Source organism: Camelina sativa, chromosome 4 (assembly GCF_000633955.1).
Source record: "Camelina sativa cultivar DH55 chromosome 4, Cs, whole genome shotgun sequence".
NCBI lineage: Eukaryota > Viridiplantae > Streptophyta > Magnoliopsida > Brassicales > Brassicaceae > Camelina > Camelina sativa.
The window spans coordinates 17,569,518-17,584,328 of NC_025688.1; the positions used below are offsets into that span (position 1 = coordinate 17,569,518).

Here is a 14,811-nt window from a genome sequence, read left to right on the forward strand (position 1 = left end):
TTTTAAACAATTACAATATGTTAAATTAATTTTTATAACTTTTTTTTTTAGGTTTCGGTTCTCTATTTTTGAAAATACCCCTAGTTATTTAAACCTATTGGCATATATATATATATATACACTAGATTAGGATCCGCTCAATATGCAGATTTTAACATTATTCAATAAATTTCCATTTAACAAAAAAATTTATTAATATTTTGTTATAGATATCCTACTATATTAATTGAGAAGTACATTTATAAAAATAACATTAAAATTGTAAAAAATTACACTAGAATATCATTAGAAATAGTAAAAAAAAATCATAAAGATAATTAAGACAATTTAAATAGGATAGATAAAAAATTGAGGAATTTGACTGTATAACCAACAAAAAATCTTTAATTCATTTGATAACTATTCTAACCATAAAACTGTTATATACTCTATATTTTCTATATTAATCACAAAATTACCTCTACCATCACCACCATTTATCACCATCTCCTACCACCACCAACCACCATCCACCATCACCTCCGACCACCGTTCACTATCTCTGGCCACCGTGCATTTTCTCCGGCCACTGCGCACCACCACCTCCGGCCACCGGCCGGCAACAACCTCCGGTCACCGGCCGGCCACCACCTCCGGTCACCGGCTGGCCACCACCTCCGGTCACCTTCCTCCACCACCTCCGACACCGGCCGGCCACCTAACTCCACCACCTTTAGCCACCTCCGGCCACCTTCCTCCACCACCATCAAAACCCCACTTGGTAATTATTTCTACCCCTTATGCTATTTACTTAATTTTTGGAATTATTATGTTATATTCTTAATTATATACCAGAATTTGGTTAGTAGGCAAATTGTCCCTAAAAAATTAGTGTATTAAAAATAAGATATTTAGAAATATTCATTCTAAACAACTAAAATTTCTACAGATATTATCCGATTTTATACAGATTTTTTTGGAAATAATCTCTACAGCAATAATCTGATTGTAAGTAATCTGATGAATGACTAATAATAAATAACAAAATAACAAAAAAAAATATTTCAAATTTAATTTAAATAAAATATTGAGCCCACGTTTTAACGTGGGTTAGTTACTAGTAAATTATTATTAGAAAGTAAATATATATATATATATTATACTTTTTTGTTAGGGAAAAAAATTATATTAATTTTTTGCTTTTAATACACTAATTTATATTTGTAAATTTTAAATTTCTTATAATAATAATAATAATACTCTAAAGCTAAATTATTAATAACCAAAGCTTATTTTAATACTCTTATACTTTTTCACAAATTATTTGACATGCAAACATGCTATCAAACCGCCATCTTATTAACATCCAATTTTACTATACATTTTACTACTAAAAATATAGTTTTACATTCAAAGATATTTTATAATTAAAATAAGCTCTTTATCACTGCAATGTTCCTACCACCACCTCTTAAGTGGGGTCCACGTCCTCTCTAGACCCATGAGCTCACTTTTATCTGATGGTCGGTACACTATGTTCGGGAGGACGTCCTTTCTAAGACTTGTTTACAGATCTTAAAAATCACTACATGATCTTTCGTCGTGTTTTTTTCTCACTCGCAAAATTCCAACAATCACTTCCTCAAATATAGTCTATCATAAAACTTTCACAGCTCAAGCAAAATTAACTGTTGAGTTCTCTCATGATGGTTGACCAGAAAGATAAATGCACTTTGGTCAAATCAGATCTTTTAAATCTTTCTCCATGCACCACCATAATTTTTTTTAAACCGGGGTGCTACAATCACTACCTATTAAATGTATCTATGATCAACCAATAAAGGTTAAGAAATTGAGAGAGAAAAAAAATATGAGCACGACAATATATGAATCTTAAATAATTTAAAGATATACAATAGAAACTAAAATAAACAATCCAAATATACTACAACATAAGAAATGGAAAGTATTATAGAAAAAAAACATATACTCATCTTACATATCTTTTACTGAAATAAAATGAGTATTTGTTTTTTACAATATAAAATTGAAATAAATAATGTAAATTTATTAACTAAATCATAACACATATCATGTCACATAAGATAAAAATAAATCTTTCATTTTGACATGTGTGGTAATCTTAGTTCAATACATTAACATGTGTCATGCTCAGATTGCCAAATTATTTTGAGTTAATATCTTAAATCTATAAATTAACACATGTCACGTTCACGTTCACGATTAATTTTAAAAACCAAGCTTTGTTAATAATTTTTTTTTTTGACACTTGTCAAAAACTTATTGATGACGATAAACTTAACACGTGTTACTCTCATATTAATTTCTAATTTGCAAACCAGGTTTTATATACTAAAAGAATTCAGCTAATTATGTAAAAGCCTGCACAATATAAACAATCATAGAATTTGTAATTAACCAACAATTTTTTGCATAAAATTTTGAAAAAAATCTTATAATACAAAAAGAGATTTTTTAAATAAATTAGAAATGAGTTTAAATGTTTTTTTGTATATTAATATTTTTTTTTGTTATTTATGTATAACATTCCATTTTTATGATAGGTTTAGAAATTTTATATTTTATAGATAATATTTTAGTAAATCTAGAATTAACATGTGTCAACATCTTATTAATACAATTGACAAATGTCAAAATTTTATTAATGAGTAACTTTGAATCCAAGCTTTATATAATAAGATAAGAAATCATATCATACCAAAAAAGATATACATATCTTAGAACTAAAAATACAACTATATATAAGAAAATATATCATAAGGGTGATAGTTATAAAATTCAACATTGTTATTTTTCTTTGCATTCCATCTTTTCTTTCGTAACAAAAAAATTTCCGTGAAAATGAATAAATTTTTGAATATTTTTACTTTTCTTTATCTCCTTGCTATATTCACAGGTAAGTAACTTTTTAATCTATATGATTCAGTATGATACTTATTTGAACGATTCAAACAATATTTGAAAATTTGAAAATATATATTTACTATATAGTAATAGCAATTAATTTATTTTTAGGTTTAAACGTACTTAACTATGGAATGGTTGAGAGTCGAAGTCTGCTGCAGCCCAAACCCATCTCGCATATGATGAACCAAGTGACCGTGTATCCGCAAAAACAGCCATGTCCGCCTGGGTGTAACTGGACATGCGACTTAGCATTTGCGACAGGTTGTAAATGCATTTGCTAGAAAATCTATGTATAATCAATGTCAAACCTATGAAAATAATAATAATAATAATATTAATATATATATATATATGTATATGGACCTTTGGTGTAATAAAAATAAAATTTAAATGTACAATAAAAATTATGGTAAAGACCACTTTGGCTCTAGTTTGATCATCACCATATGGTTTAGGGTATATTAGTTGGGTGTCAAGCGGGCATGAACACTAAATATTATGCCCGTTAAAATGTGGATCTTAAAGGCCTAGCCCAAATACATAAACATTTTTATATAATTTTAAATATATATATTTTAAAAGTATGTGGTAATACAAACAAATTTAATGTAAAAAATTAAAATATTTTCTTATTTTTAAAATTATTATTTATTAATTGTACTATTTATCGGCTTAGTTTGGGGAGGGAAAGTCCAGCTGAACTGGAAATAACCACAATTTAATTTTTGTGTTTGGTTGGTTTTGAAATTTTAAAATTGAAAAAATTGCATTCACAATACTAAATTGAAATTCGGTTTATATTGTCCAAGCCCAAGTACTACGATCTTATGGTCTATCCTTCAGCTAAACCCAGGTACCTAGACTCCTATACCCTTTCATTCCTAAAGTATTCTTGAGGCATCCTTAATCATGTCATTTTTTTGAGAGATCCTTCCACACCGAATACAAAGCCCACCACCCAATCCCCTAAGTCCACTTTTCGAGCTAGGCTCTGATACCAATAGTTAGGCTTTCCAAGCCCAAGCCAACTCCCTTATTAGTATGATATTGTCCGTTATGGATCCAAGTGGTCCAGCCCTCACGAATTTTTTATTAGGCTCCTTCCCAAAAAACCTCATATTGTAATTGGAATTGGACTTGACATATATATTAGAAACTTATTTTCTAATTTTCTTATGTGCGACGTTAGTTTGTATCCAAATATATATTACCGCAACAACAACATATATTCGTCCAAGAGGTCGGCCGGTTCGAGGAACGACGCTTGGGAGAGAACCTTATAAAATGTTCTGGTCCCTGGCATGAGGAGATGTACGAGCTTAGGTCCGGAACCTCTTAGTAATTCAAAAACTCTATATTTTGTAGTGTATAAAAAGAAAACTGTAATTCACAATTTTCCGGTTTAGTAAAGCGCTTCCACAGATGAACCGATATTGGCATATCAGTATTCGTCCAAGAAACTGTAGAGTAGAGAGTGTCGTCTTTCTTGGTTTTGCGTCGGCTAAGCAACGCCTTGAGTAGTCGTTTGCTCTTGCTAGTTTGCTGCTGCTCTGTTTCTTTCCGGTTTTCTTTCTCGAATGCCACCCGGACCGAAGCCGACCTTTTTGGTTCTGATGGATACTGGAAAAATGTAAAAGAAGAAGAATCAAGAAGAGATAAATTGATGAAACAAACAACTTTTGGTATTGAATCTGCTCTTGCTTGGTGTCGTTGGTCGGCTGACTTCCGAGTAGCGACTGATCCTGATCTTAGTAACGGAAGCCGATGCGGTGAAACTGATATCTTGTCTTATTATTCACACGAAAACATGAATAAAAGAACGGGTATTTTGGTTGAAAACACGGTTAAAATCACCTCGTTTCACATTACTTTTGTGTTTAAAATCTGTACGTTTTCCTGAGCAAGCGTTTGGTGTGTAATCCAAATCGCTTTTTTTTTTTTTCCCTTTCTTCTAATTAACCAAAGCAACCTATAGCAACGAGTGACATGTAAAGAAAAAGATCAAGATCAAATTAATAAATAATCCGACAAAATAAAAAAATATTTTGATGAGAAAGATCAGTAATTACCAAAACAAAAAGACTAACAAATTATCAGACTAATCCCGGTTGTGAGAAAGAAGATCATTTATGATTCTCGGCGGCCTCCTTTACTCGACGTAACACTCTGGCTTCGTATGGCACGAACCCATCCATTGAAAATTTTCTACGAAATAAATGTCTAGGTTTAGCCTTTGGTATATTATTAACAAATCTTCCAAGACTCTCACGTTTCTTTGCGTGTGCTATACGTATCTCCTTTACCTTCTTATAAAGATTTCGAAGCGTTTCCTTCTCATGATCAGACTCATCCGAGGCAGATGGTTGATGTGTTTCTTCTTCTTCATCTTCTTCTTCTAGAACCTTCTTCCAAAACTCGGGATCCCCTTGAGTTCTTCTCTTAGGTTTTTGTTCCTTTTCTTTTTCTTCCGGAATGTTGTTCCAAAATTCCTCATCTTCACGAGACTTTCTCTTATGTTTTTGCCTCTCGAACTTGGCCCTGAGAAGATTATCAAACAATTCTTTAGATTTGGGATCTATGAGAATATCATAAGAATTCTTGAGCTTACGAAATTCCTCGTGAGCGTTGTTAGGATCATCAGGGTTTTTATCAGGATGTAATTTCAATGCCTTACCCAAATACGCTTTTCGAATCTGTTCCTTACCGATCTTCACACCATCACCATCTTCTCCATAAGGAGGTAACCCTAGAACTGCGTAGTGATCCACAAAGTCACACATATTATCTAAACCAAAAAAGATTGAAACTTGTTTCGTTTTTTGGTTTTTGTTAAATTATATACGTATTTACAAATCCTTTTTCCTTGATGAAAGATAAAATAAATGTAAATATCTTTATAATTATTTACAAATCCTAATCATATTAAGAGATATACTAAAATAGCCGACTCTAACTATATATATATATATATATATACATCAATTACATACATAACGAATTGATCCATAATCTCTTCTTACATTGAAATTTTTGAGAATACTTAGATAGAACATAAGAGAATGGAGAGAACATTATCGAACTTAGTTTTCTCAACTGCGTGGGATGATGATGAAAACCCGAAAACTATATCGGCAGGTTCGAAGGAACTAGGGTCCGGGTCTTCTCACTCATTGTGCTTCTCTTCTGAAGAAACCATTGAATACAAACGAAGTCGTCGGATATATCTTGAGAGCTACGCAAACCAGATCGTCGTCAATCTGTTACCTACAAGATCAACAAGTTGTTTTCCAACATCAGAGGTAAGTTTGCAGCTTAGACTAGTTTTAATGTTTTTGGTTTAAACCTCATCTTTTTTCTTGATAACGATGTAAAAACTAATTCTTCTTTCTCAAGTTATGGTATACATCAATCGTTTCAATTTCAAAGTTCAAACTTCAAACCAAAAACATTTAAAAATTGTATAAAAATCAAATCAGAAATATACATCCATCATTATGAAAACTGAAAATTACAATACATCAAGAAAAAGATCGACCAGTAAAAGACATTGTCTCTCCATGATACGATCTAAACCAAGCAAAAACCAAACTCGAAACCAAGATCAGCAAACCAATAGCTACATTACGCAGTACTACTGTACAATTAACAAAGATTACTCAGCTTTTTTTATATAGTCACTCTTTTGAAGTTGAATCTGTATGACAAGAACCATTAGCTTGACGATCTGAGTAAGGTCTAATGAAAGATCGTCTCCACCAAACTTCAAAAGCTCTTTGAAGATTCGGACATCCATCTCCTCCGTTTAGAAAACTCCCAAGCCACGACAGCAAAATGCTCTGCTGATCTTCCAACGGCAATGTCAGTATAGTCCGACCAATTCCTTCCTCAACTAGCTTACCATCAAACGATCTACAACCATGTTGAAGCCAGTTATAGTCTATGAACAGAGGTTGCAACCATGTGGTCAACAGCAAAAGCCTAGTGTCTTTTGAAGGCAACAATTCTCCTCTCCCAATCCCTATGAAGAGCCGAGATGTCACACGGCTTATATGGTAACGAGACATTAAAGGAAGCTTCTCATGTAACAAAGCGAGCTCCTTCTGATTTCCCCATATGACTGAGAACTCCTCTGCAGCTTGTCTTTCCACTAATACATCAAGCAGCCAAGTGAGGTTATCCGCTTCTACCGCTATCTGTTTAGTATCAGTCTCAGGTTTTTCTCCTTCACAAGCTTGTCTAAACAGAGACAAAACCGAGTCTAAGCAGTTTTGGCAAGAGGAATAGATTGTTTCGTTGAAGTTATCAGCTACATTGGCTCCATTCTGTTCTCTAAGAAGCTTCAGGACAATAGATTTCATCTCACGTCGACTTTTTTCCTCTTTGCTTCTTAAAACAAGCTCAATGATGCGAGAGAGCGTCTCTTTTGGTGGATCCACAGCATTACAAGCAACTCTTTTCAGAACAGGAGTGACACCAACTCCTTCAGTTTTTAATCTAAGAATCGATGAGATAACTTTCTCCTCTTCTTCTTCCCCAACCCACGGCACAGCTTCTAAGTAATCTAAACAAGACTGAATACATGAACTAAAACCAAGAAGTTCTGCTACCTGCAATATAACAAAACTAAGTCCTTAGACATTCATTCCCCTAAAGCTCTAAAAGTTACCAAATCTAAGAGAGGGATTAAGCTGCAATATACCTTGAGGACACGAAGAACTCTGCTTACATTCTGTTTCATAAGGCGTTGCTTCATATCTTTACAATACATAAGCCCAATGGTCTCAACGTAAATCTCAGCATCTTCACAGCTCTCAATCTCAAGACAAGCAAAAACCGAATCTTTCTCAGCTAGTTTCTTAGCAAAGAAACTACTATGATCAACCAAAACTTTCTTATGAACACTCAGCTTCACACAAAAGCCTTGCTTCCCTACTAAAATCACTTTAGCATCACTACTTCCAGGTTCACCAAACTCAATCGCAACTTTCCTCGGTAAAGTCTCAACCTTTTGCCTCGGTGGTCTCTCTTGAACCGTCGCCGGAACAGCAATACTATGAACGGTATCGGAATTAGCCGAATTCTGATGAATCTCATCGGAGGCGATGACGGATCTAATGGTGGACGAGGACGGTTTCTTCTCGGGTTTAGGAAGTTGAGATGGAGGAGGAGGAGGAGGAGAAGACTGTTTGTTGTGTTTGGTGAGAGAGTGGTGAGACTTGAGAGTCTTTTGAAACGCAACAGGAGAAGGACAACACCAGAAACCTTCAGGAGTTACAGCTACAGGAACACTCCTAATCTTCGTTTGCCCTTGTTCTACTTTTGCAATCTTGATCTCAGCCATTGCTAATACACACACAAAGAGAGATAGAGATATAAACACAAAAGCTTAAAGCTTTCACCTTTCACACACCATTAAAGAACTGACCCCAGAAAGCTAAGATACAGAGAGAAGAAGTGAGAGAGTCAATTATAGAAATTTGGGGGAAAAACACACAAAAGAAAACCCTAAATTTGTAAAAAAGATTGAATCAAAAACAGCTGTGTAGTAGAATGAATGATTGAAGAGGTAATAATGGTGTTTCAAAGAATCAAAAGAAGCAAGCTTTAGCATAAATATCATAAAAGAGACATTGGACTATTGAAGAAGAAGAAGAAGAGAGTGAGTAGTGAATAAAGCCAAAACAATAAAAAGAGCAAGAAAGGAAGAGAAAGAGATGCATCAATTGTGCTTTGTCTCCTCTACGATTCCTTTATCTTCACTTTACCTTTGTCTCCTCTCATCTCACTCACTCTCTCTCCATTCGCATGATTATGATGATTACATGTATTTGTGGGCCTTTCTTGTTGATCAAAAATATTCTATAAAAACATTAATTTATTTCTCAGTGACCAGACAGCCACGCTATCTTCTCCATCTCTCTATGACATCGTTATTGCTGTTTTGAAATTTTAAAATACTATATGAGTAAATGAGAGACTAATCAGAATTTTTGAAATGTTAAAGTGGTTGTATGTTTTGTGTTGTTTATGTTCATGTGGGGACAAGTTTCTTTCTTTTGTTAAAAAAAAAAAATCTTGAGATTCTTTGATGATGGATGGATGGCTTATAAAACAAACCATCACTTTCTTGAGAGATTTGTGTTTTACAATAATCAATGCACATGCCCATGAATATGCTTATAATTTGGATTATAATTTTGGTTATTAGTAGATTAATTCCAATATGTTATTTGATTAGTAGTGGAACATATAGGCTAGAGCTGTGTTTTTTTCTTCTTCTTCAAAATACAGGTTAAAAAAAAAAACTCATACTATCTTAATCAGAGAATATAAGATATTCCATAATTGGTGTTTAGTCGTACAAATATTAATTATTTAGTATTTATTTAGATTGTGAGCTCCATAAATTTAGGGGGTTGGTTGGGTAGTTATATTAGTTTATTGTCATACTATGATCTAGACTACTACTAGCTTTATGGTTGAACAAAACTAGTAGCACGTAGAGTACTAGTACGTACTGAGAGGTGGATATAATTAAAATTTATAATTTACTCGTATTAGTTTACTTAACTCCATTTATTTTATTTTATGTATACATATGAAAAAAAAATTGCTGAAGTTATATATGCTTATACAATATAGGAGTACAACTTAAGGTTAGAGAAAAAAAACATTTAAAGATTGTTATACGAATGGCACGTTCTAAGTGTCATTTTACTTAAGAGACTTGAAGCTAAACTAAAAACAAGTTCAGGAAAAAAGAGAATACTATTATACTATACTGGAAAAAGGAATGATAGTTCTGTTTATGTAATATTTCATATGATGAAAAAAATGGAAATATATGACAAGGAATTTGATGGCATTTGCTGGAAGCTAGACCCACGAAAAAAAAAAGAAGTCCAAAAAAGAATAAGGACTCGTGATAGTTGATACCATGTGTTGTTCCACTTCTTTTTAAAATTTTCTTATTATTGCAACGAAATTAATAAATAATTTCCCACATGAACAATAATGAAGCTAAAGCTGAATTAACTAATGTTTTGAAACCCGGACTGGACCGGCCGGTTGAACCGGTTTAACCGTGAACCGGAAGGTATCCCGATCCGGGTTATACCTAAAACTCGGCTATCAAAAAACTCAGTTGAAACCGGGAAAACCTGGCTAAAACCAGCTAAAACCAGCTAAAACCGACTAACTGTATGGTTAAACTAGCGGTCCGGGTCAAAACCACCATTTAATTCTTAAATCTTAACAAATTAAGTCAATGTACGTAGAGGTTATGTTATATAAAGAAGGTAATGTATCTTTTCTTCTATACTTCTTCGATGTGGGACAAAACTATTTTCTGTTTTTTTTTTGTTAAAGATTTTCTTTTTTGTTCTGTCACGATTTAAAAGTATTGTTCATATGTACATTTCTCTCTTTTTAGAAAATGATAAAGAATAAAAATTTATAACTATTGTTCAAAAATATATATTAAATATAATAAGAAATGGAAATTATTGTTAGAATATTTATAAAAGCAATGTATATAACATATATATATATATATATATATATGTATGATATATTAAAATTCAGTAAATTATTAATCCGCGGTTGGACCCAGTCGATCCGATGACCTAGTGACCCGGAAGGTTGTCCGGTTTGAGTTCCGGGTCGGGTTTAAAAACATTGGGTCAATTAACCAAAAATATGTTGGTATATTAATTCTTTTCATAATATTTTGTTTTCTCTCGAAGTATCCCAAAACTGCGAGGCTACTTTTCATTTTTAATGCTCAGTTTCTATGAACAAAAAAGTGACCAGTAACCAAATTCTATCCCCAAGCTCGAAAGCTTAAAGCACGTTTTGGATTTGTTTGCCCCCTGGGACTCTGGGAGCTGTAAACGGTAAACCAATGAACTACATCATGTAGTCAAGTAAACAACGATCATGCAGCGATGATCCTATCCTATCAAATGGTTTAAGAAATGTACTAATGCAAAGTCGTTGTGGTTAAGACTTGATATCTTATATGTTCACAACCACCTATGGCTATAATTATTCTTTTCATGTACATAATACGAATTCATTGTGATTCAGGAGAAATGTACTACTAGATTCTTTTCATGTTTATAATTATTGTTCACAACAACAGTGTACAAGTAAAGCATACCACTCCAAGTGAAAAATGGAGAAACAGAATTAGACTTGGATCTGCTGAACATCCTCGAAAGATCTCTCCCCGTCAATGGTTTCACGACTCTCTACAAATTGCAGAAACTGCATAACCACTGGGTCAGTCCAAGGAGCCCCATTTGGAGCTTCTTCACCTGCCACCCACCCCAAGTGCCCTCCTCTTGGTGTTACAATCAACATGCAGTTTGGGTTTGCCTGACACCTTTAGCTGTTAGATAGAGCCAAAATCATTCCAATCATTTTCACGTGAATGAATGATCATTCATCTCTTACCTTGATGTCATCGCGAGGGATACCTCTCTCAGGAGCGATCGGATCATTTGCTGCCTGCATTTCATATCATATAACCAAATTAACATATGAAGAAAAACACAGATTCTAAGCTTATGTTTTCATCACTCATAGTTCAGGGATTCACCTGAATGCAAAGCAAGGGTATACGGACATGTTTTATAACTTTGGAGCTGCTCGACTTGGAATAGTACTCATCCACTGATTTGAAACCGAATGAGACTGTTACATGACAAAAGAAAACAAATGATTTGTAGCTCTGTAATGCCCTCATCTCATCAAAGTATCAAGGAAAAGACATAAGTAGTTGTACACGAAACTAACCCCGGGTTATGCCTTCATCGAAGTCCCTAACCGTCTCAGCATTTGCAGCCAAGGGAATGTTAAATTCACCACCTATGTCTTCAAAAAGCAGAGAATGTCTGCAGAGACAGATGAACTAATATGTGACAATAACTAACTAACTGGCAAGAAGAAAAGATGGCGAAGGCAAACGAACAATTACTTGCTAAATATTCTACGAAGAGATCTCGACAGGGCCTTATCATAAACATTGTTGAAACCCTTATGGAAATCTTCATCTGCGATAACCAAATCAAAAGGATTGCACAACGAAACAGCACCAGAGAGAGGACAGTTATGAGATTCCTGCAACAACACCAACAAAACCAATATGATAAGAACTTAGTTATAAACTTACATACATGGATTCCAAACTCATGAGTTTAGGCTAGCTATAACTAACCTGACCCAAATAGTTAACAAGAATGTTGCCTCCAAGAGACCATCCTGCAGCATACAAATTAGCTTTTGGGAATTTATCTCCAACATGAGCAATCACTTCACAAATGTCTCCTAAAAACGAAGCCGAGTAGAACTGCATTTATCAGTATCATAACACTTCAGTCTACCAACTTCCAAATGAAGCTAACTGAGACTCAACAGTCATCAAAGGAAGCTACCTTATGAATCTAGAGATCAAACCTGAGGAGTAGTAACAGGACTATCTCCACAACCACGGCTATTAAACACAACACAACGCCATTTTTTACTTCGTGCTCGTAACAACATATGTCTAACATACGAATCTTGGCTCCCTCCTGTTAAACCTGGCTACACAATTTTCAAAAAAGTTTTGATTTTTTTCACTCAATTCACACTTACTCTATGCTAATCAAAATCGATTTCGAGAGTGTTACCAACAAAATTAGAATCGGAGATTCAGGAGCAAGGTAACCATCATCGCCGGCGACCCAATCTAAAGCAACAGAGCCGTCGTCTTTAGTACGGAGACACTCACGGCGGAGTCTGACGGAAGGAACAGAGCGGTAGAAAGCTGCGTAGATTGTCTCCACGTGGCGGTTAAACCCGGTTAGAGGAAACGCATTGAACGGTTTGACGAGCGAGTCCTTTAACGCCGGCAAGAAACGTTCGCTTCCTCCGCCTATAACTTCGAGAGAGCTGTGGTGGTAAGTGCGGGACATTTCCGGGAGTTTCGGATTCACGGAGGCGAAAACAGAGAAACGACGGCGGAGAACACGAACTGTAGTAATCGGCGGCGATGATGTGGCAAAGGCGATTCTCGCCATTTGCTTCACCACGACGTCGTTTTGGGTAATAGGATTGGGGCTATTTTGCGCGCAACTGACAAAACGCAAAGCAATATTTATGTGGTCGTGGAAATTTAAACTAATTTTCAATTAAAGTCCTTGGTTAATTTACTCAACGAATATAGACCCTTTGTTTATACGATTTTATTATTTTCACCCTGGCCAGCGGCCCCTTTCAATGCCCACTCTCTTATCTGTAGTATACATTACCAGGCCGGCCCATTAAGATTACAAATAGAAGTTGTTTGTTTGTTTTTCCTCCAGATTTTGTTTGTTCATCTATTAAAGAGGTCGGTTCAGATAAGAAGAAAGTTGCATTCAAAATGTTTTGGATGCAGTTGAAAATTAAAGTTTGGACTTTGGATGTACCATTTACATTTAAAAACTGTTTTTGCAATCGAAATAATCGTTTTTATGATATCTGCTTGTTTTTTTTGTTGGCAAAAGCTGTAAAATGGTGTCGTTCAAACAACTGATATATAACTATTTGAAGACAAAACGTTAACGTAGCAAAACAATTCATTATGCAGAGTTGACCAAGAAAAGCCATAGAGGATGCAATTGATAAGCACATGAGAGGCACATGTGAGGAGCTAAAAGAAGAATGAGAACAATGTAGAGTATAAATAGAGATAAGAGTAGTATTGTAAACGGGATCCTGCGTGATCAACATTTGTGAGTTTGTTAGATCAGAGCTGCGTCTCTGTTCATGATGATAAGAGAGGAGAACTGTAACTCCAATCTTATCAGTTAGGGTTTGTAGTTTGTATTGGAGAATTGAGAAGAGATAAGAGAGAAGAGATCATATCTTCAATCCTATCAAATGGTGCGGTGAAACTGTGAGGTCAACGCGAGTGAAGGGTTAGGGTTCGACGAACTGGAGATTTTGACAGTTTGGGGATTTTGATTGCAATGGGTCTTGAGGGATTTCCCATCTTCGATGGTGTTTCCGGTGAACTACGACCATGGATTTCATGGCTGGAGGATTTCTTTGTTTGAGAGAATTTCACGGCGGATGAGAAACTGAATCTTGCACAGAGTCTTCTGGAAGGTGAAGCTCTCTTGTGGTTTCAATGGCGAACAAGAGTATATGGATATTTTGACAGTTGGGGAAAGATGGAGTTAGCTTTGTTGTTGCGATTTGGTGATAAAGATGAAAGACTCAGACTCATTCAGGATCTTAGAGAAGAGAAACAGATTGAAATCTTGCAAGATCAAACCAATCAGGTAAGAAATTCTTTCTTGGAACCTTGCCGTAGTGGTATTAGGCCTGGGATCAGAGAAAATCTTCTCAAAAATGTGGAGATGGCCGTGTTTGAGGGCGTGGGAACTTACGGTTGGATTGCGACGGTTTAGAGATTTTTCAGGACTGGAGGATACAACGATGCTGAGAAACTAGTCTTAGTTTCAGTGAGTTTGCAAGGAGAAGCCTTGAGCTGGTACAATTTGGAAGGGAATAAGAGGCAGTTTGAGAGTTGGAGTCAGTTTAAATCAAGATTGATTCTGCAATTTGGTCAATCGAAGATTAGAGGACCATGTCTAAGTCTGTTTCGTATCAAACAAACAGGAACTATATCTGATTATGTACAGAGGTTTGAAGACTTGTCTTCTCAAGTGACAGGCTTGGATGACCAACAATTAGAAGGGATTTTTCTCAATGGGTTAACACATGAAACACTGGAGCTTGTTCGTATACAAAAGCCACATAATTTGTCAGAATTGTTGGTCGCAGCTACAGCTATAGGGTGGAGTATAAAAGAATCTAGTCAACAAGGAGGCTCACATACGAAGAAGGACT

General features: G+C 34.9%; 3 protein-coding genes across 4 annotated transcripts; all 3 read right to left on the reverse strand.

Annotated features, from left to right (window-relative positions):
- On the reverse strand, positions 4,279–6,231 carry LOC104780901 (pre-mRNA-splicing factor cwf23-like). Of its 2 annotated transcripts, XM_019244306.1 has the most exons (3): positions 5,232–6,231; positions 4,998–5,133; positions 4,279–4,897 (listed from the first exon to the last, which is right to left on the reverse strand). In XM_019244306.1, exons 1-2 carry the CDS (start codon positions 5,706–5,708, stop codon positions 5,056–5,058), a joined length of 555 nt encoding a protein of 184 aa, XP_019099851.1. In that variant the 5' UTR covers positions 5,709–6,231; the 3' UTR covers positions 4,279–4,897; positions 4,998–5,055. The 2 variants fall into 2 exon arrangements, with proteins under 2 accessions (XP_019099851.1, XP_019099850.1); XM_019244305.1 differs by having other exon boundaries at positions 4,998–6,231.
- Positions 6,362–8,737, reverse strand: LOC104780903 (BTB/POZ domain-containing protein At3g50780-like). The gene is made up of 2 exons (XM_010505444.2): positions 7,628–8,737; positions 6,362–7,535 (listed from the first exon to the last, which is right to left on the reverse strand). Exons 1-2 carry the CDS (start codon positions 8,267–8,269, stop codon positions 6,603–6,605), a joined length of 1,575 nt encoding a protein of 524 aa, XP_010503746.1. The 5' UTR covers positions 8,270–8,737; the 3' UTR covers positions 6,362–6,602.
- Positions 10,950–13,078, reverse strand: LOC104780904 (embryogenesis-associated protein EMB8-like). Its single transcript, XM_010505445.2, has 8 exons — positions 12,603–13,078; positions 12,388–12,516; positions 12,149–12,280; positions 11,909–12,051; positions 11,728–11,825; positions 11,531–11,625; positions 11,386–11,439; positions 10,950–11,307 (listed from the first exon to the last, which is right to left on the reverse strand). Exons 1-8 carry the CDS (start codon positions 12,990–12,992, stop codon positions 11,119–11,121), a joined length of 1,230 nt encoding a protein of 409 aa, XP_010503747.1. The 5' UTR covers positions 12,993–13,078; the 3' UTR covers positions 10,950–11,118.

What these genes read in the sequence shown, in the direction of transcription:
- LOC104780903 (XM_010505444.2), bottom strand. Translation starts at nt 8,269, where the DNA reads ATGGCTGAGATCAAGATTGCAAAAGTAGAACAAGGGCAAACGAAGATT. An exon ending in GAGTTCTTCGTGTCCTCAAG is followed by an intron (nt 7,536 to 7,627) that starts GTATATTGCAGC and finishes GTTATATTGCAG; the next exon opens with GTAGCAGAACTTCTTGGTTT.
- LOC104780901 (XM_019244305.1), bottom strand. Translation starts at nt 5,708, where the DNA reads ATGTGTGACTTTGTGGATCACTACGCAGTTCTAGGGTTACCTCCTTAT.
- LOC104780904 (XM_010505445.2), bottom strand. Translation starts at nt 12,992, where the DNA reads ATGGCGAGAATCGCCTTTGCCACATCATCGCCGCCGATTACTACAGTT. An exon ending in TTGTTAACTATTTGGGTCAG is followed by an intron (nt 12,052 to 12,148) that starts GTTAGTTATAGC and finishes GTGTTGTTGCAG; the next exon opens with GAATCTCATAACTGTCCTCT. An exon ending in CTTCGTAGAATATTTAGCAA is followed by an intron (nt 11,826 to 11,908) that starts GTAATTGTTCGT and finishes CTGTCTCTGCAG; the next exon opens with ACATTCTCTGCTTTTTGAAG.